The sequence below is a fragment of the Panicum virgatum genome, chromosome 2K (assembly GCF_016808335.1).
Source record: "Panicum virgatum strain AP13 chromosome 2K, P.virgatum_v5, whole genome shotgun sequence".
NCBI classification, from domain to species: domain Eukaryota; kingdom Viridiplantae; phylum Streptophyta; class Magnoliopsida; order Poales; family Poaceae; genus Panicum; species Panicum virgatum.
In genome coordinates this window covers 2,334,150-2,356,270 of record NC_053137.1, presented here as the reverse complement: position 1 = coordinate 2,356,270, position 22,121 = coordinate 2,334,150, and the positions used below count along the sequence as shown (strand labels likewise).

The window sequence follows — 22,121 nt, the reverse complement described above, 5'->3', positions numbered from 1 at the left end:
CTTGAGAAATGAAATACTGTACTATTTTTTTTGCATTGTTTTTTTTTCTTGCGAAGTACCAGCACTACTTTGCATTGTTTACTCGCTACCTGACTGAATGATTCATGTGATTGTGAGAATAACATGCTCAACGGAAGTACGAAACATACAATAGCTCGATAAATGTAATAGCTTGCACGGAGCAAATGTTCCACCAACAATCTTTTGAATGTTCCAAAAGGAAAAAAAATCACCTAGTAGAAATAAGGTCTGAGCAAATGTCCCATTAATTGTGACATAATACCCTCACCAACAATCTTTTGAATACTCCTAAAAGAAAAAAAAATCAAAGTAATCCCCACCGATGAATGGAAGTTTGGATCATGTTCAGTCGCGATGTGACAGGTCTCTCCCTCTCTCTCTCTAGGCTTTCATGGGCCTCTGAGGCTATGAGGAATTAGTTCAGTGAAGCCCAGCATCCCAGCACCAATTGACCAGAGAGGCCTGGTAAGCAGGTCAGGGACGTCGCATGCGGAGAGGATGAAGCTGAGTGCCGGTCGGGAGAGATGGCGACGGCGGCACGGGTGACAGACAGGACAATCCACCAAGATGAGGAATCGCCGCCCTGCCTGCCCCTGTGCCTTCTACTGGTAGTCTGGTAGCCTGGTCCTCCACGCGCTCGAGGTGCGCATCTGATCCCCCGCGCTACCTGAATCTTGTAGCGAACAAGTCACCTCCGCAATGAGGTTTTGGAGTAAGGATGGCAACGGGTCGGATTCGGTTCGGATGGAGTGCCTGGGCATCCAAAACTAAAACTCAAATCCGCTCCGAACTCCAATTCGGGTCAGAATTCATCCCACCCGACGTATAATCTAAAATCTGATTTTTTTTTCTTTTTACAAACGAGTGTTCCAGCAACAAGGATAAGGTTGCTCGCTCATCCAGATTGCGGGGCATGGCCGCACGGGTGGCTTCTGCCCATCCGCCATGCGGGGGCTGGGTGCGGGGCAGGTTGCTCCAGCGCTGGCCGACCTGAGCGCGGGGGCGGGGCGAGCGGAGCCCGTGCGAGCAGACCGAGGCAGAGCGGGCGGCGAGCGGAGTGAGGCGGGGCCGGCGGCGCCCGCGTAAGCTGGCGAGCTGGCGGGGTGGGTGGCACCCGCGAACAACGGCGAGCAGGCAGGGGTGGCGGCCCCAGTGAGAGACACCGACAAGGCGGGGCAGGGCGGACCTCTGCGCAGCTCTCGTCGTGCTGGCCGAGCTTCACGTGGGGGCGGGATGGGCGCGGGGAGCTGCGAAGCTGCAGGTCGGGGGCGCCGTGAGGGATCGGGGCCTCGGGGTGCGCTAGGTGCTGCGGCGGCTGGAAGGAGGTAGCAGGTGAATGGGGGTGAGGTTTTGAGGATAAGATTTCAAGTATATATTGCTAGGGTTGCTAGATGGGTCTTTATTAGGCTGAGCTCTGCGGGTTAATTTAGGAATCCGTTCCAAACCCGAAAAATTTCGGGTACCCGAACCCGCAAATCCACTGGTCGAAACTAGAAACCAAACCCGAAATCCTCGGATACCTGCCCCGAACCCGACCCGCTGCCATCCATATTTTGGAGTAGTTATTGATTTAGATATTCAGACTGCTTTTTTATTCTACTATATATGCGATTACACGAGACTTTGATCTGTGAGCTCATGTAGGATAGACTATAGAGGGCAACATAACTAATGGGTCCATAGATTTGCTACTGGCTAGCTTGTTCGGCGGGAGGAGAGGATTTCTTGGATGGTGTCCTTGATCAGCTTAGGCAGCGCCATGGCGCGGTCATGGTCGGCGAAGATTTGTTGGATTTGGGAAACAGCGAGAGAAACAACAAAGCATGAGGAGCGTGGGGAGACAGGGAAGTAGGGTTAATGCAAACCGTACCATTCGCCCCGTTGTGTGCGGCCTCCATGGTTACACGTGGAATTAGCTGGACCTGACATATAAAAGATGTGTATAGTATACAGGTCAAATGGGCAGTGTCTGATGGGCGGCATAAAAAAACACGACACGAACACGGCACATCATGATAGACTTAGTGTCAGTGCCAGCACGCCACGGGCGTAACGTAGTGTGTGGGCTGAAACCCAGCATGTAGTGGCTACACGGGTACGACAAAGATAATGGGCTAGCACGATTCAGCCCATCAACAAAGCCCACATACAACGGCGGAGCCACCGGGGGCGGGGCGGGGGTGGGGGGGGAGGGGGTGCGCCTAGTAGGGGCCACGGCCCCACCGTACCTAACGGCGCAAAAAATTTAGTCCTCTTCTTTGCAGAAAATATAATTATATAAGTAATCATACAACAAGCTTAATGTCTAATGTTTTATGTTGCACTTTCAATTAAAGTTCAGCCGATAGCTCAACATGCAACAACTACTACAAGCAAGAAGTAACATTTTGAGAGCCTATTTGGCATAGCTTCCTCACCGGCTTCGCCACTATCAAAGTGTCATTTTCAAAATGGTTTCACTATGGGGCCGTGAATAAGTTGTAAAATGAATTTGCCTAAGCGACTGAAGCCATTTTACTAAATATTTTTTTAAATAACTTTAGCTTCAACTTTGAATACATTTGAATCCTAAGCCCTCTTAGTGTGATCTAACATCATGGGCAATACTGTTATCTAACTTTCGGTTGCTTTATGTACCCGTCGGATCCAAAAGCGTCACTACCGGCTTGATAGATCGAGTTGAGTCAGCCGTCAACAGTAGATGGGAAAAAGCCACAAGCAAAGGCATGCGTCAGTACCCATCACAATAATGCATATGCATGTATCCGGCCAAAACCTTTGAAAGAGTAGTGATTTGGAAGTCACAAGCAAGCTAATATACATCTCGATCGAATCCGTGTTCTTATTAGGCTGACGGTATGTAACTACAAACGGTCGTCACATCACAGCTAGCTCCAACTCCAAGGTCTATTTTGGAGAAATAGCCAAGGGCTGTTTTCAGAGCTAAAATTTAGCTCAAATAAATAGCCATTCAATGAAATAGCCTTTGAGGTATTTGGATCCAAAGTTATTTGACTCATAAAGTACTTTTTCAATCATTTGGCTGCCACTTTTCAAAGAGAGAGAGTGAGAGAATTAGTAGACCCCACCTGAAATAGCCCGAAATAGCACCACTTGGGAGGATAGTTTTTTGGGATAAGTTGTTTGCAAATAACCTAGAAATAGTCTTCCTATTTGACTCCTCTTGGGCTATTTGGAGCTATTTGGGAAGAGCTAATAAATAACCCATGAAAATCCAAACAGAGCCCAAGTCCAAGCCTCATAGCTAGAAAGTTGGAACCGCATGCATCTATGGCACAGAAATTCTATACATCTTTCAAAAAAAAATTATCCACCTTCCGGTGTTTGAGATCCATACAATCAATCTCATCCATTGGAACTCCTTCAATCCTAACCTTCTACTCGTGCTGCCTCCTTCCCTACCATGGGCGCCGCCTCCTCCTCCTGAATCCGAGCTCCGCCCGCCATGGCGCCGTACTTGCTCGGCGTGCCACCGTCACGCCTGCTCCGCTGCCGCTCGCTGCTCCACGCGCCGACCGCCGGCTCTGAAGAAGAAGGTGGGATATTAGAAGTTCAACATTTTTAAAATATTAATTCACATTTTCAAAATATTGTTTCCACATTTTCAAACTACTGATTCTAACATTTTCAAAATGATGGTTCAACATTTTTTTCCAATAAATATTGAATGGATATCAGCTGGATTTTAATGGATTTTATAGATGAGTTTCTTATTAACCATTTTTTACAAGATGTATAGGAGCGGGAGTTTTCCGCTTCATTTCCGATCCGGCCAGTCAGTCAACGCAACACACAGCTACCTCTCTGTTTCGCACTATACAGTGCTCAAAGCGCCCCCTGCTCCTTAGCTACTTCAGAAAGCTGAGTGGACGGAGTCACTCAGCTCATCCTAGGAAGGATGAGAGCCGTACGTCCGCTGCATTTCGACATTTCGTCGACCTTTCCACTTGCTGGTTCCCTGCATCTCTATAAAAACAGCGCGAGCGGTAATTAAGAAGAACCACCAGCACACCTCCGATCCTGCTGGATATCATTCACCATTTTGTTCGCTCCCTTCATCCCATCTTCAGACATCATCCGTAGCTAGCTAACACAGTAACACCTGCCTACATTATTAGGTGCTGTGTGATCACCATCAGTTGGTGGGTGCTTCGCGCGCGGGGGTGCAGTGCACGCAGCAAGAAAACTGAGGTAATTAAAGGATTGGCATTTTCTATCATCAGTAATCCGTGGACCTACATGTTCTCTCTTTTTTTTAATAAATACATTTTCTCTCTTATTTAGGTCAATTTAAAGTATCTCATGTACGTTGTTTTGCAGTCTCAACAGATACCTGCAGATCAGCTTCTGACCAGTACTTTCCTCTATCTAATGGGGGAAATGGTGGCTTCAGCCCTTGCTCAGGAGGGCGTGAGCAGGCTGTCCTCGTACATCTCAACCAAGCTCGATGATAGGGCATCCAGAGCACACACCGTCGCAAGGCTCGAGATGGCACTCTCTCGCTTGGAGTTTGTCCTTGAATGGTCCAGGAAGCAGCCAATCACATACGTCTCGCTGATCCGTCGCTGGAACAAGTTCAGGTGCGCCTACAATGAGGGAGTATATCTACTCAACAAGCACAAGCTGCCGGCGCTCCAAGGCCATGAAGAAACTGGTGGGCAAGTGGTGGTAACGCGTTCCTCCTCCTTCCTTGGACGGATTATTGCTAGTGCTGCGAACTTCTCCATCTCATCTCTTGCTGGCCTAAGCAAGCAGTGCTTGAGCTCCAACGTTGTCCAAATCATTGAGGTGTACGCAGATAGTGTTGGCGAGTTTGTAGCGGACGTGGAGTCCGCCTGCCCACTCCGGCGCGACACCTTCTTCCCCTACCCATTTGTCAGGCAACTTCTTCAAGGGAAATATCTCAGCTATAACAAGGTGAAAGGAAGACAAAAGCACCATTTTATTGTATCTCCTGTGATTCTGGAAGGGCGTGGCGTAGAGGCGTTGCTATGGTATGAGTATTTCGATCCTGAGAGGCTAGATAAAAGTTTATGTCTAGGCTTAGTGCTACGGCTGTCGGAAAGCACGGACATAGTTGGGGCTGCTATAGATTGCTTGCGGTCATCCGCATCACTGCTCAACCTTGTGGCTCAAGATGCAGTAATGGGAGAGCTCACCCAGGTGCCTAATTTACAGGACATTACGGATTCGTATGCTTCACCCTGGGTTGTTGACTTTGAAGACTGCTATCCTTGCTTTAGTAAATGTTCACGCCCGGATCCACTATGTTGCCAACGAAATGGGCACGAGTTATCGCACATATTCCAAGAGCAAACTATTTTTTTCAATTCCAGTTGTTACATCACAGCACGAGATTACAACTTGCCTAGCGCATCTAACGAAGCTGGTACAAACGTCATTACAGATCCATAATCTTCAGCTGCAGGTTATATTCCACCCTCACCAATCGAGTTACAACAATTATGTAACCGAGGCCATGGGTGAAAGCAAAATAGAAGAACAGCCATTTGGTAGCATACAACAAACGGTTGATATGATAAGATCAAGATCAATCGACGATCTCATCCGTCAGCTCGAGGTGATAGAGTATTATTGGGTGTCCTGGTGCTCTAGACATGGTTATGCAAATTTTACTGTGAGAATGCCAAGTATGGGCACGGCAGGTGTGCCCAAAGCCAGCGGCAGGTACAACACCCGGAGTGCAGCTGCAAAGAGAAAGCGGTAGAAGCTAGCCTTGGTGTTGTCTCAACTAGCTAGTATATATATTGTGTGTTTCTGATCTCAAAAGCGCTCAATGTACAAGTAGAAGCCATGTGCTGATATTTGAGAAATGAATTGTGATGTTGCTGTTCTTATTGACTCCATCTTGAGGCTAATTTGATCAACTATATTATGCAAAATGTAGCTTATATGTTTAGTTAGTGTCTATGGGCTCATTTGTAACATTCTTCAACTTTGAGGGTCCTTTTGCAAGGTGGACAAACCAGCTCAAGTAAGCAGCCTGAGATCCCCTTCTCAGTAGGGCCTTGTTCTCCCCCTTTGGGGGTTGAGAGGGGGAGAGAGGAGATGTGAGGGGTGAGGCTTTGATCTACCAAATTTATCCAATGGAGAGTGAAATCGGAGGGGATTTGGAGCCTCACCCAACCTTGTTGGCTCTCACCTCTTGTATCTTTCATCTTCATGGTGAACTACTTGCTCGTCGCCACCCTTGATTTTTTTCTGCAAGAGGTTTCCACGTAAATCCTTTTGTCTACCTGTGATACGGTATTATATTGCCATACTTATTGGTTGGTTGCTATCTTACTTGCTATTGATGCCATTTGTTCAAGTTCATGGTGTATGGTTAAAATTGACATAAGATGCATACATGAGTTTTTTGTTATGTTGATGATGGGGATTGATGTGTTATTGAGCTGATCTTTGCATGTATGTTTCCATTTGAGAAGTTTGGATAGTACCATGTTTAAAGAATCAAAACTATAGGGCTAGCTGTTTTGATATATGCACACGAAGTGTTCGGTGAAATGCTTATTTGTGATTAGCTTGCTAATCTCGACGCTTCCGCTGCCCCCCTCTGCATTTCTGATGGGGAAATGCAACTTTATTTCTGATGCATATAAATACTGATGTGCCCACCAACAATGAGAGTGAAAAATCGTCAACACACAGTCAGTCTGTATCGAAGAAGACAAAACAAAAACCATGATTGGAGCAGAATTGGACAAAAAAATCAGTGGCTCGTTAGCTCGCTCAACCCCTGACTAGCTCGGCTCGTTAGAAATTGCTAATAACGAATCGAGCTAAGATTTTCACTCGTTATTTGTAACAAGCTAGCTCGAGCTGCTCACTAGTCAAGAAGCCCAAGAAGCAGCCGAGCAAATAGCAATGGTAGAGTAGAGCCTAGTAATCTTACCGGCCCAATCTGACTCTCCATACTCCTATCTCAAGCTTGTTTGTTTTTCTACAGATTTCCACCCATTCTATTGTATGTTCGGTTCTTTTATATTACTTGGTTGTTATTCGTTAGTCTCCCGTCTATAATAATATACCTCAAATTTGTTTTGTCAAAATCAAAGTTCCTTCCTAGCTTTGTACCGATTTGCAGTTGGCAGTTGACTTGATTTTTAATTTGAACTTAGTTGTTCATCAAATTCGCAGGCTTGAACGAGCTGGCTCGAGCTCCTAGCGAGCCGAGCCGAGCCGAGCTGTGACATCCCGAAAAATTTACCAAAATAAATCACGCGCTAAAAAAATTATTCTCAAAACTTTTCATCATTGAACTCAGACCTTTCCCGCCCGATCTCCCGAAAAACCGGTCCCGACATCCGTTTCCATCGCCGTCCCGTCTCCCTGTTCGCCCTCGTCCCGCGCGTCACGCCCGACCAGAGCGCGTGCTCGACACCGCCGTGGTCATCGCCGATTTTTCCGCCACGAATCTCTCTCTCTCTCTCTCTTCCCTTTTTCTTTTTCTTTTCTCCATTTTTTTTCTTTTTCTTTTCCTTTTTCCCTGTCTCTCTCTCCCTCCTCCCTCTCCTCTGACGCGCGCTCTCGAATGCCGCTCAGCTCGCCGCCGCCTTTGCCCCACGCGCTGCCGCGCGCACCCCCGCTCCCGTCCACGCACGCGTGTGCGCGCCCCTGCACGCCGAGCCCCTCGACGCGCGCCCTGCCCACGCATGCGCACGCGCACCGCGTGGCCGTGTCGCCCGCCGCGCCGCCCGCCGCTAACGGCCCGCCCTGCCCGCCTGCCCACGCGCCGCGCACGCAGCACGCGCCCCGAGACTCGCTGCGCCGCCCGTCGTCTAGTACCACCACTGCCTTCCTGTGCTTCGCCTGGCCGCACAATGCCCTGCCTCACCGCCGAGCCACACTGCTCGCGCACAGCGGCCGGCCCTCCCCCATGTGCGCCTGCCCGAGCTGTCTTGTCATCCTCGCCGGCCGCGCACCGCTCCGCGACACTCGCAAGTGGCCGAACGCCATTAAGGCGCCGCGCCAAGCTCGCCGGACCTCCACCAATGCGGCCCCTCCTCTCCACCGCCTTCCACGCCCATAAATAGGCCACTACGCCGCTTCCCCACCACCACAACGCCGACCGCCACCTCTAGCCTCCTCCCCAAACTCCCAACGCCGCCACCGCCCACCATAGTCGCCGAGCCCCGCCGGCCATCGTGGAGCCGCCTCCTCACTCCGCCTCTGCCCAAGGTAAGGGGCGCAATAGGATCCCCTCGCCTCCCTTCCACTTTTTCCCCAGCTCCGGGCCGCCGCCAAGCTCCACAGTGGCGCCACCACGGTCGCCGTCGCCCGCCGCCGTGGCCACACCTCCACGGTCCATCTCCGCCCGAGTTGCGACAGGGGATCAGCTCATCTCGCTCTCCTCTCCCTTTCCCCCCACTTCTCGGCCGCCACCGAACCCCCAGGGCCGCCGGCCCATGCAGCCGGCGCCGCCCTCTCCCTCTTCCCTGTTTTGGTCACGGGAGAGAGGAAGGAGAAGGGCGATTTTGCTCATACCCCCCTGCACTTTTCCATTTTTAATTAAGAGTCCCTCCACCCTTTGGCCTTTTTGCAAAAGAAGCCCTCCTTTATCATTTTATTCAAAACCAACCCTTCCACCATATAATCACAATTTCAATTATACCCCTACACTTTTCCAGAGTGACCCTGATGTTTTCTAAAATTACAATCAAGTCCTTCCACCCTCAAAGTTATTTACAAATAGGCCCCTGAACCCCGGTTTAACCCTAAATCCCTCTTTGACCTATCATTCCATGCGCCAAACAACCTCCGATCGATCTGAAACTTTACAACGCAATTCCTAACATAGTTTTGGCCATGCCATTAGGAAACCGCCCAAAAATATTACTCCTATCTCCATATCTTAATTGTTTCCGATTTGAGCTCAATGATAAAACTTTTATTTCTTTTTCTTGATTGTGTGTTTGTTTGTATGCGTCGTAGATCACGGTGTGAACGAGGGAGAACCCATCGATGAGCAGTACTACGAGCAAGCAAACGAGAACCAGTTCTGTGACCCCGAACCTGAAGGACAGTACCTCGATCAGGACTTCCCGGAAGGCTTTGAAGACGGCAAGTTCAATCCCGCCCTTTGATGCATGTTTTGTCCCAGTTTTTATAAACACACCCTATTGGCCTGTTTTTACAAAACTGCATATGTTTTGCCTGCTGAAAACATGGTTGGATAGCCACCCCTTGATTTGTTATAACCATTCCTTGACCACCTAGATTAATGTCTGAATGTGATCTGTTTGGACGTTAATCGATGCTAGAAAGCTTAGGACCTTAAACACGATACAACTTGTTTTATACAAAGAAATGGTGTGAGTGTGTGGGAAGGGAAAAATGGGAGATTTTCGAAAGATAAGTTTAGACGGGATGGATGGCATTTCTGTGTGAATTGCCGAATGGTGTGCTCGTACCTGCGTGGTTGAGTAAGAAAGGGAGATATCCATCTTGTCACAACTAAGGACAGAGTTGGTGTGTCATCTCACCTAACTCAATCATCGTGCAAACCACTCGACCGTTGTATGGGCAACGGCTTAGCATGAACCCCACTAGTTAGTCTGATAGCCATCAGGAGAGCTGAGAGCAACGGGTGACCAAGGAGAAGGGATAAGCTCTGTATGACTTAGGCCCCGGTTAAACCTCGGTGATAGGTCGATGACCCCTTGGTGGATCCCGTGGTGGCTAGTCAGGTCTAACTAAGGTGGTTAATGACTATGTTGGGATCTGCACCGACACTAAGGTGATCGTGCTGTGGTGCCCTGCTTGTGGGTAAAGTTGCACACCTCTGCAGAGTATAAAATCTATTTGAATAGCCGTGCCCATGGTACTGGGTGAGTTACGGTGTGGTGACATAACTAGTGTTTCTTCTTGGAATGGATGGGTTGGCGTGAGTTGTTTTGGAAAGGTGTCTGCCAGTTGTGCCGTGTGCTACGGCGGATGAGGAGTCCGGTAGCAACTTAAAACTTGGATCCTGTGTGGATGAATACTACGTGTTACTTGGTACAAGAAAACTTGCTTTAAAAATCCTTTCTTTCAAATGAACCCCTGCATAAAAATTAGCTTTCCGCAGATAAAACCCTAGCCTTATCTTTGATTTACCCTATGCATTATATTCTATTTGTACCCCCTCCGTGGGTGTGGTTGGACTTGCTAAGTACGTTTGTACTCACCCCATTCTTAATTTTTACAGAGGAAGATCCAGACTTCGTTCCCGAAGATGTTGAGTAGAGGTTCCGTCCTGCACCCAACTTTGCCTGTGGATAGGGTCACCCGCAGGAAGTTCCGCATGGCACAAGACTTTGATGACCCCCTCTTCGTAGTTAATATCATTGTGTGGGTGTTAGTTGTTATCCTCACGATAGTGGTGTTTCACTACCCACTTCCGCGTAGAGTTGTACGGTGATGTACCATCTGATGTAAAAAAAGTATTATCAGCCTCCTAGGACTGATATTGTATCACTTTTAAGTCTTCTCTTATGAGGGGACGCTTCATGAGCTCCCATTTCTGCTCGTCAAGCTGGCTCGTTAATGCGACGAGCCAGACCAAGCCAAGCTGAACCCTTGATTGGGGACATAGGTGGAGCCACTACTACAAAAAAAAGTTAACAAAGGTGGGGAAAATGGGTTAACCGAGGCGGTTGCCTGCCTGCCTCAGTTAATCGAATAAAAAATAGAAAGCCTATGGGCAGGCCCGCCAAGCCCATCCACAGGCCTGCCGAACCCATCCATGGGCGTCGTCCCGTGCCCGGCGCGCCGCAGCCGAATCTGCCCCGTCGCCGCACCCTCCACTAGATTTGCCGCGCCCGCCGGACATCTTAAGGTGACTGCCTCCGAAAATAGATTATTTTTGGAGGTGGCTGTCTTATAATGCCCGCCTCTGTAAATCTATTTTGCAAGTCGATTTTTTGCAACTGTCTCGGTTGTAATTGCTGCCAACTTCCAAGGCCATTTTTAAAGGTCACAGTTAATGTTTTTTTGTCGTAGTGAGCTGCCCATACAGCAAGGTGGGGCAGCTGCCCCAGCTAGCTACCCCGGGGCAAAAAAAAAAACCCTCCCCTCTCTTCCCAGTGCGATATGGTGGCTTGAATCAAAGCTTGCGGCACCATCTGGACGACTGGACGTCAAGCATCTTGTGGTTAATTGAGATATGGGCCGAGGGTGGATATAAGTCGATAGTAGCCCATTATATATAGGTGGGTGGTGTGGCGCAAGGTGACGCTTCATCAGTTTTAAAGTAGCTAGAGAACGGTCGACATGCCCAAACAGGTCAGCTCTCCTATACATAAAGATGGCAACGGGTATAAAATATCCATGTACCCACGGATACCAAATCCAGTAGGCGCGGATTCGGATCTGAGTTTGTGCCCGCGGGCACGGAAGCGGTACAACTCTAAACCCAACGGATATCTTATATCGGTTTTAAAAATTTGATACCCGAATCCGTAAGCCTGCAAATTTGATTGGTTTAACTGAACTTTTTTAATGTAATAATGGTGTTAATTTGTGCTGACTTTGATTTGAGATGATTGATGTATCATGTCAGACTATTTTGTTTGTTGTCTTGAACTTACTTGTTTGCTATATATTAATTTTTTTGCTATTAAAATTGAATTATATGTTTAATTTCCTAAAACTTACGCAGACACAGGCGTACCCGCGGGCATGCGGATATCCGCGGGTAGCGGTTACAGATAACGTTTTGTACTCGTGTGCGGGCGTGGGTGCGGGCACAAATTTTGGCTCGCGGGTGCAGGTCAACGAAGTCTATATCCGCGTGGATTACCCGTTGCCACCCCTACCTATATGCATGTGTGTAGCTGTGCACGTTGAGGCATCACAGAAATGCATACTTTGCTTGTAGCATTCAGGGCCTGTTTAGTTAGTGAAAAAGTTTTGGTTTTGATACAGTAGCATATTTCGTTGTTACTTGACAAATAATATCCTATTACGAACTAATTAGGTTTAAAAGATTCATTTCATGCTAATCAGTTTGACTGTGTAATTAATTATTTTTTCAACTGTATTTAATACTCCATGCATGTGTCCGAAGATTCGATGTGATGAGTACTGTAGGAAATTTTTCACCAACTAAACAGGGCCTCAGATGTGGCACAAGCAAGTGCATTCACCCGAGCAGGTCAATGTTTTATATCCCAGCAAACTTATGGTCTTTGGAAAAAAAATATCCTAGCAAACTAATGGAACTAGTTTACCTTGTAGGACGTACAATTGGTGCTGACGGGATTATTTATGTGTTTCCATGATCTTTGTGATGCATCAATGGTGCTCATCACGAATGTAATTAAATGGGTTACTGAACTAGTTTACCTTGTAGGACGTACAATTGGTTAAATTAAAGATGAAATAATCTCATTTATATTTCTCTTTGACCAAAGACTCAACAACTTCACTACTATGGCGAGGGAGCAAAGCCGCAATAGTCGTAGGTAGACAACGTGGATATATTTTGGGCAAGAACTATTCAATAGCATTTAAAAAGCCAGAAGCAAAAGCACGCGTCAGTACCCATCACAACAATTAATGCACATGTATCCAGCCAAAAGCCTTTGAAAGAGTAGTGATTTGGAAGCTACAAGCAAGTACACATCTCGTTCGAATCCGTGTTCATAGTCGGTCATCACATCACAGTCACAGCTAGCTCCTAGCTAGCCTCCTATCTAGAAAGTTGGAACCGCATGCATCCACGGCCTCTTGCGTTTCCTGGAGCTTTCGGCCTCGTTTCCGGCCAATCAGTTAACACAACACACAGCTGCCTCGCGGTTTCGCACAACACATACAGTGCTTCGCTATCGCTACTTCAGAAAGGTGACTGGAGGACGGTGAGCCACTCAGCTCAGGATGAGAGCCGTACGCCGTCGCCCACTGTATTTCGTCGACCTTTCCACTTGGTTCCCGGGCAGCAAACTAATATACATCTCGATCGAATCCGTGTTCTTATTAGTCTGACGGTAAGTAACTACAAACGGTCATCACATCACAGCTACCTCTAAGTCCAAGCTTCCTAGCTAGAAAGTTGGAACCGCATGCATCTATCCTCTCGCATTCCTGGAGCTTTCCACCTCTAAGCCCACAGCTGCCTCGCTGATTCGGACTACACAGTGCTCAAAATCAAAGGGTTCCTCGCTCCACTTTTGAGCAAAGCTGACTGGAGGACGGTCTGCCACTCAGCGTAGAAGACGGTTGACTGCTGCTCGTCCTTAGAAGAAGGACATGAGAGCCGTAGGTCCGCTGCATTTCGTCGAGCTTTCCACATCGTTCACGGGCAGCAGACATCTCTGCCTCGCAGTTTCGCCGTCCCTCCCTGCTAGTAGAGTTCTCCACTTCTATATAATTAAACAGCTCGTCCGGTAAGAAGAAGAGAACGACGCACGCAGCCAACCACCACACCTCCTTCTTCCTTCTCTAGATATCATTCACACCACCTCGCTCCCCTTCATCCCATCATCACCTGCCTACCTTAGGTCTTGTCTGATCACCATCAGTTGGTGGGTGTGATTATTCGCAGGGCGCACGCTGCTGAGGTAATAAAGGATTGGCATTCTCTGCACCTACGTTTTCTCTCTCTCTTTTTCTGAAATAAATACATTTTCTCGATCTCTTATTTACGTCAAACTGAAGCAGATCCTGTGTAGCTTGTTTTGCCTGTCCAGCAGGTAGCAGATCAGCTTCTGCAAACTGTCCTCTCTAATGGGGGAAATGGTGGCTTCGACTCTTGCTCAAGAGGGCGTGAGCAGGGTGTTCTCGTCCATCTCAGCCAAGTTCGATGACAGGGCGTCCAGAGCTCACAACGTCAGAAGGCTCGACATAGCACTGTCTCGCATGGAGTATGCCTTTGAGAGGACCGCGAAGATGCCAATCACATGCGTCTCCCTGCTTCGGCGTTGGAAGATGCTCATGAGCGCCTACAACGAGGGAGTTGATCTGCTCAACAAGCACAAGCTGCCAGCTGCGCTCCAAGGCCACGCAGAAACAGGGCAAGTGGTGGTAAGGAGTTCCTACTACTACCTCCAACGGATTGCTGGTGCTGCATATTTCTCCTTCTCTTCTCTTGCTGGCCTGAACAAGCAGTGCTTGAGCTCGTCCGCTGTCCAAATATTTGAGGGGTACGCAGATAGTGCTGACAAGTTTGTAGCGGACGTGGAGTCCGCCTGCCCACTCCGCCGCGACACCTTCTTCCCCTACCCATTTGTCAGGCAACTTCTCCAAAGGAGACGTCTCGGGTACTATAAGAGGGCGAAAGGAAGCCAAGTTCTCTGGTTTGATATAATTCCTGTGGTTTTGGAAGGGCGTGGCGTGGAGGCAATCATATTGTATAAGCGTTTCGATCGCGAGAGGTTAGATAAAAGTTTCAGCCTTGCCTTAATGCTACGGCTGTCGGAAAGCACGGACATAGTTGGGACTGCTATAGATTGCGTGCGGTCATCCGCATCACTGCTCAACCTTCCAGCTCAAGATGCAATAATTGGACATCTCACCCAAGTGCGTAATTTACAGGAGATTTCAGATTCGTATGCTCCTCCCTTTGTTGACTTTGAAAAATCTGTGGCTTCGATTAGTACAGAGTTCCGCTCGGATCCACTATGTTGCCAAGGAAATGGGCATGTGCCTAGTGCTAATAGCACTAACTCATCGGGATTATCGCATTTATTCCAAGAGCAAACTATTTTATTCGGTTTCAGTTGTTATGTCTCAGCACTAGAGTACAACTTGCCTAGCGCATCTGACGAAGCTGGTGGTAGAAACATCGTGGTAGATCAGACACCTCTTACGGTGGAAGTTGGCTTCACACCTCATACCGACCCGATGTGCAACAGTTTTGTATTGGAGGCCATGGGAAGCAAAAACGAACGCTTTCCGTTTGGTGACATAGAACAAACAGTTGATATGACAAGATCAAGATCAGTTGAATTTCTCATCCGTCAGCCAGAGGTGAAGGATTATAACGTTCACTGGTTCTCTAGACATGGTCATGCATACTTTTATGTGGAAAAGCAAAGGATCGTCAAGGCAGCCGTGCCCAAAGCCAGCGGCAGGTACAATACCCGGAGTGCAGCTGCAAAGAGAAAGCGGTCGTAGAAGACTTGGTCTTGTCAACTAGTACCTAGCATATATATCGTGTGTTTCTTTTACTGAATGTAACGAGCAGGAGCTCTGCTGCTGTTTGTGAAATGAATAAATGTATTATTTTTGCATTACTTTTTCTTGTGCGAAGTACTGCATTATATTGCGTTGTGGTGTTACCAGCCACCTGACTGACTGATTCATGTGGTTGTGAGAATAACATGCTCAACGGAAGTACGAAACATAGCAGAGCTCGATAAATGTGAATAGCTTGAGCGGATGCCAAATGCTCAGTCTAGTAGAAATAAAGTCTGACAAATGTTCCTTAATTAGTTGTGACGTATATGCGCTCACCAACAATCTTTTGAATGTTTCAAAAAGAAAAAAAAACAAAATCCCCACCGATGAATGGAAGTTTGGACCATGTTCAGTCAAGTTGGGACCGGGTCTCTCCCTCCCTCGAGGCCTTCATGGGCCCCTGCGGAATTAGTTCAACAAAGCCCAGCATCTCAGCACGAATTGACCGGAAAGGCCCAGTGTGCACGTCAGGGCCCGTCATCACACGCGTGACGGTGAATCCTCGTGACTGACAGTCAAGGTGTGTAACACAGTCATTTTTTCAAAATCGTATATCCAAATCAAAATTCGACTGCACTACCGTGTTCTTGCGATGAAATCTTCAAAACATGATCATACTTGGATGATTTTTTTAATGGAACTACTCCTGAATAAAACAATAGAGTTCAGTAGTCACCACGGCAACATTTTATTCAGAAAACAATAGAGTTCAGTGTTCGCACCGGCATTTTCTAGGTGCCCCTACTATCCAGGTCTCAACACGTGGCATTCTTGTCTTTTAACTGTTGTCAAATGTGAAGAGGTTGGTGACTGAAGAAATTATAATTAGCAAACAAAACTTTATTTACTGAAAAGGATATATCTGGCTGAGTCAAAGTAAGATATAGATTGCACAACTCCGACAACACTTGTGACCGTGCAGCATCTTCTGGTCGGTCCTAACTAGCTGTTCTCCATCTTGGGTTGCTAGTTTCTCAGGAACAGACAATGCAGCTGAGCTTCTGGTTTGCAGTGTTGCATTGCAAAGAGAGCTTTGTAGCTTCCATCACCACATTGTAATCACCGGACGACTTGTCACAAATAATAGCTTTGTAGCTCGGCACACAGGTAGATCGATCAGTATCAGTTCCCACTTCCCACCGTGGCCTGCTGATGGCGCTGTCCTCGGCCATTGCCCAGGAGTGCGTGAGCAGAGTGTCCTTGACTCCTTGTACATCTCAAGCAACAAGCTCGATGACACGGTGTCCAGAGCACACATCATCGCTAGGCTCGACATGGCACTTTCTCGATTGGAGTTTGCCCTTGAGAGGACTGGGAAGATGCCAATCACGTATGTTCCTCTGCTTCGTCGCAGGAAGATTATCAAGAGAGCCTATGCAGAGGCCACGGACTTGCTCGAAAAGCACAAGCTACATGTAAGCTTTTGCTCTAGTCTCAACTTTGATGAGCTGGACGCTTGCGCCCAAGAACACAGAGAGTTGGTGCTGTGATGCAGCGTTTTCTTGACTCTATGCTTTTATTTAGGGAAAAGTCCAATTTTCAATATCGAACTATCGCAAAAATCTGATTTTTAATCTTCAACTACAAAATCGGACAACATAAGCCATCCAACTGTCATAACCGGGCAAATTTGGCCCTTAGGGTGGTTTTGTATTTTCTAAAAAATTAAATAAATCTAATTAGATCTAAAAAATCAAAACTAATTCACTTTAAATCAGAAAAATATGAAACTAGTACCAAAATTTTTCTAAAAATGTAATATATCTATTATTGCTCCATTTGAATCTTAGCTATTAAAAATAATAGGCATAACTGCAAGCAATCAAATATTATGAACATAAAAAAATTAGATCTGAATAGCTCACAAGTCATGTGACAATAGATAGGTTACATTTTTAGAAAACTTTCACTACTACAAAAACGTTGATTTGTCCCTGTTGGGAAACCGCTGTTGTCCCGGTTTCCCAACCGGGAACGCCAGTCCAGGACAAAAGGGGGTGCCCTTTTGTCCCGGGTCTGGCAACCGGGACAAAAGAGGACCTTTTGTCCCGGTTGGTAACACCAACCGGGACAAAAGGTGCAGCCAGCGCCCACGTGGCTGGCGCACCCTTTTGTCCCGGTTGGTGTTACCAACCGGGACAAAAGGTCTCTTTTTTTTCATGTTTTTCTTTTCTCAATTCTTTTTCTATTTCAATTATACTTTTGCATTTCAATTAAACTTATGTATTGGAATTCAGTGTGTATGATCTCCACTAATATATACATATATATATAGTTACTTATATATTATTTTTCCTAGATAGTTTTCATATATAAATTAATTCACTTATATATATATATATATATATGTATACACATATCTATACATGTGAATTCCTTTACATATGAAAATGTCTAGGACCAATATTATATAAATATATATATACACATATATATTATTGGAGTGCTTATATATATAATACATACATACTCCATTATATTTGCATAGGTATATTCGTTCTTAATTACATAGTAGAATTCGCCTTTTGGAAATTTAATACATACATACATACTCATAAATAGAAATTTAATACATAGACACACATATATATTTACATAGTTATATTCGTTCTTAATTACATATATACGCGTATATTGTCATATTTGCTGTGATTGTCAATATTAGATATTCCATCATAGTAGAATTCGCCTTTTGGATCGAGGACTTGCTCAACAATAAATCCGGAGAATTGTTCTTGAATCGCCATAATCTTTTCTTCCGGTATGAGTTTATCGCGCATCTCCCCGACCTATGGAAAAAGGGGATAATTAATTTCGACTAATTAAAATACGAGTTCAAATATTAACAAATTTTTTACTTACTTCCTCCTCCCAATCTATCCAGCCCTTTGGAGGACCTACCAGACCATGGATGTTCTCGCATACATAGTATGCGCATAATACAGTGCCTGGTTTCTGCCTCATACACTTTAAGAGAGAAGAAATTATCAGGTATTTACATGAATATATAATAAAAGTAATGAATCGTGCAACGAATCATCCAAGTGTGTACCGGAAAATCTGTCTTGATCTTCAATTCCTTGTCAAATTTGCCTGGATGATTTTTAGCGAATTCTTTCCAAACCCTGTGCATGATTAGAACAATTATAGTCAAGTAACAAAGTGATTCAAATTATCGGTCACCGACGGAGTAGTGGTAGAATTACTTTTTCATCATGTTAAGAAGATTTTCGTATTGTTCTGGAGGTCTCCTCAATGAGTCCATAACCACGAGTAGGCTCTTCTCGGGAATTATGACAATTAGGACCCAGTGTTCACTGCAAGATTATACGGAGGCAGTTCTTGGTAGTTAAGGTTTAAACAATTCGATTACAGAATAGAAAGAGTTAGACGGAAGGAATCACTCACGCAAAGTTGTAAGGAAACAATATCATTTGCTTGTTGTGATGAACGCTTATGTACTTGAACAAGTTTTGGAATATCTCATCGGTATTGTCGCGTAGAAGCCTCCAATTACAAGTAATTGGGTCGATGAAGCCGAGGTGAGAGTATCCCTTTCTTCTGCAAGTATGTATCTCCATTCTACATGATACCGAATAAATCAAGAGATCAGTATGTTGAGATCATGCTAAACAATACGTAAGGAGACTAAAATACTTACAGAACCCACAAGCCGACCATAGAGATGTCGAGGGCCTCCTGATGGAATAGTTGGTAAATTTCTTCCCAGTTTATCCATATAATGGCCTCTCCCCGTAAGAAATCGTCATCTTTAATCTTTGCGCCCTACATGAAGATGCAATCGGCCATCGCACGCATGTAGTGCTGGTGCAGCTTATACATTTGCGTTGGAAGCACAGACACTACTTCGGGGGGTACAAGAGTTTTGTCGATCTCAAACGTCCATTTGACGACCACATCGGCCTTTGGAATATCTTCTCCCCCTGCAATCTGAGCGGCCGTCAGGTTTGATTCTTTCAAAAATGTAACAAAGTCTTGTTCTTGCGTCGTCTGTCCCACTACGAGAGGCTCTATTGATTGTTTCTTTTGGGCTCCGAGCTGTGGAACGTCGGACGACGACGACTTTGATTGTCTCTTCTTTTTCTCAGTAGTTTTGATAATTGTGCGTTCGTAGTCTGAAGGGGGGTCTCTCGGAATGAATTTTCTCTTATTTGCTTCGCACATTCCCTTAAAAAATTTCAAATCTATCGGATTTATGACTTTCTCGGGCTCCGGCTTCGGCTTCGGCTTGAAGTGCTCTTTAACTCTTTCTTGAGTTATCCGATCGCATTCTTCAAGGCTCATGTCCCAGGGTTTAATAGGAGCCTCCTTGGTTTTCTTCTTCTTTTCCTTCTTCTTTGGAGGCTCCTTAGCCGGTGCAGCTACCTTCTTTGCCGGCGGCCATTTCTGCTTCTTTGCCGGCGGCGGAGGGGGTGACCATGGAGGCGACGGTGACGCTTGAGTGTTCATCGGCGCATGAGATGATGGTGATGGAGAATGTGCCGGTGAACCTTGCCGAGACAGTGCTGCCCTTGGGGAGTTTTGCGGAGATGCCGGTCTTGGAGAGGCATGCTGAGATGCCGGTCTTGGTGTTTGATCATCCGACTTTAGGACAATGTAGCGCTTATCCCATAGGATGTAGCCATGAATGGCTTCTGCTAGTGTCCTCTCCCCATCGCCTCCAGGAATATCAAGCTCGAGCGTCTCCCAACCCTGGCACACCTGCTCCACGCCAACTCTTTTGTATCTAGGCGGAATTTGCTGCCCGTGGTACACGTCGCCTGGTTCGGTTGGCATGGCGGTACCGTACGCAACAGTGAACATTAAGTTCTTAACGGCAGTCTGCAGGTCACAAGGTGTCCGGTGGGTGATCTCATCGACTGGAAATCGCTGCGGGGCCGATGCTTCAACTGCGCCCTGGATCCCCGTGGGCTCGGCGGCGGCGACGTCTGTGGAAGCGCAGCTGCTTTTCCGCTGAGACAGGTGATCGGCTGCGACACTAGGCTCTGGAGGCAACGTTTGCGCTTGCTGTTGCTGGCTCATTGCTACGGCCACTTGGCGTTGAACCTCTTCCTCCAGTCTTTGATCGTGTGACATGAGCCGTTCCTCTAGCCTTCGCAAGTGTTCCCGCTCATCATTCTTTCTTCTTTGCCGGCTTCTATATGAATCAATGTAATCCCTGAACCCATACTTCCACGGAACCACGCCTTTGCCTCTTGTGCGGCCCGGATGCTCTGGATTCCCAAGGGCGTAAGTCAGCTCGTCCCGGTCTCTATCCGGCTTGAATGTTCCCTCGGCCGCTGCTTGTATGGCCTCCTGTAGTCTCTGGGCTGCTCGCTGGATGTTTGGCCCATAGACGCAGTCACCAGTCAATGGGTCCAAGCTTCCCCCGTGACCATAAAACCAGGTCCTTGACCTTTCAGGCCAGTTCATGGTCGCAGGTTGGATGCCTCTGTCAAGAAGATCCTGCTCCATCTTCTCCCATTTGGGTACTGCAAGCTTGTAGCCTCCTTGGCCTAGAGTGTGATGGTACACTTTCTTCGAGGCGTTGTCTTTGGCCTTCTGCACCTTCTGAAGCCCAAGCTCTGAAGACTTGTATTCCACAAATGCATCCCAGTGACCCCTGAGCTTTTCGAGCTCGCCGGTAAATACGGGTGTGGTCCCGGTCTTGATATATTTCTTCGTCAAAATTTTCTTGAATGATCGCAGCTGTTCGGCCATCTTACTCAGGGTCCAGTGCTTGCATATCTCTTCGGATTCAGCTGGAACCGTGAAGTTTTTCTTAAGCTCCCGCCAGCACCATTCTTTTTCTCTTTCGGGTACCGCATCCCGTTCCTCGCTTGGATTGGAAGCTTTCCAGAGCCTGAAGCTGATCGGGATGTTGTCCCTGACAATACATCCGGATTGTCTTATGAATTTTTTGGCGGCAGCTTCTGGAGCGATCGGTTCGCCATCTGGACCAACTTCCGTTATAATGAACCGCCCTTCCAGTTTTTTTGTTGGGCCTCGCTTCGTCTTTTTCTGCTGCGACGATGATCCGGACGGCTATAAAAAACATTCATAGTATTCATATAGATTCAGATGAAAATATGATTGTCACTACAAATAATTATAGTTGTGATATGTACATTAGCACTTTGTTCAGCAGCAGCGTCATCCTGAATAGATGGTGCCTCAATTCCATCACCGGACATATTCAAATATATGTCGGTATTGCTGCCATCATCAGCTTGTTCAGCGACATCTCCTTGACCTTCGCCAATCATATTCAACAAGAACTGTTCGTCTTCCGCTTCTGTGTGTCGCGGGTCCATCGTAACTAAAATATGAATACAAATAAAACCCTTAAAAAATTATCTAAATAATCCACATATTTGCGAGCATTTGACTAAGTACTGATCGATGGACGAGGTCGAGTAATATTCTCTAAGTAATTCAAGAAATAAACTTGAAATATTCTATCGATAATTTCACTAAGTACCGATCGATGGATGAGGTCGAGAAATATTCTCTAAGTAATTCAAAAAATATACACGAAATATTCTATCTATAATTTCACTAAGTATCGACTGTGAAATATTCTAGACGGTTTTTTCACTAAGTAATTCAAGAAATATACATGAAATATTTAAAAGAAATTTAAATTCACTTTACACATACATACATACATACATACATTTAAATTCACTTTACACATACATACATACATACATACATACATACATACCTTTATTTACACAACAAATTATGATTTCACTCTTAACAACAAATTATGATTTCACTCTAAATAACATGAACTCTAAATTATGATTTCAAATTATGAGCATGTCCCAAAGTTACATGAGTGTAGCTTCCTAGCTACTGAAAATGAGCCATAATTGGTCGACGATGTCGATCTC

At 46.3% G+C, this 22,121-nt stretch overlaps 2 protein-coding genes across 3 annotated transcripts; both read left to right on the top strand.

Moving 5' to 3' along the window:
- Nucleotides 1–3,556: 3,556 nt before the first annotated feature.
- Nucleotides 3,557–5,945, top strand: LOC120660863. Of its 2 annotated transcripts, XM_039939521.1 has the most exons (3): nucleotides 3,563–4,028; nucleotides 4,161–4,233; nucleotides 4,363–5,945. In XM_039939521.1, the coding sequence occupies exon 3, from the start codon at nucleotides 4,414–4,416 to the stop codon at nucleotides 5,455–5,457; it is 1,044 nt and encodes a 347-aa protein (XP_039795455.1). In that variant the 5' UTR covers nucleotides 3,563–4,028; nucleotides 4,161–4,233; nucleotides 4,363–4,413; the 3' UTR covers nucleotides 5,458–5,945. The 2 variants fall into 2 exon arrangements, with proteins under 2 accessions (XP_039795447.1, XP_039795455.1); XM_039939513.1 differs by having other exon boundaries at nucleotides 3,557–4,880; nucleotides 4,911–5,945.
- Nucleotides 5,946–13,039: 7,094 nt separating this feature from the next.
- LOC120660805 lies at nucleotides 13,040–15,278 on the top strand. The gene is made up of 2 exons (XM_039939448.1): nucleotides 13,040–13,604; nucleotides 13,716–15,278. The coding sequence occupies exon 2, from the start codon at nucleotides 13,771–13,773 to the stop codon at nucleotides 15,157–15,159; it is 1,389 nt and encodes a 462-aa protein (XP_039795382.1). The 5' UTR covers nucleotides 13,040–13,604; nucleotides 13,716–13,770; the 3' UTR covers nucleotides 15,160–15,278.
- The last annotated feature ends 6,843 nt before the right edge of the window (nucleotides 15,279–22,121 follow it).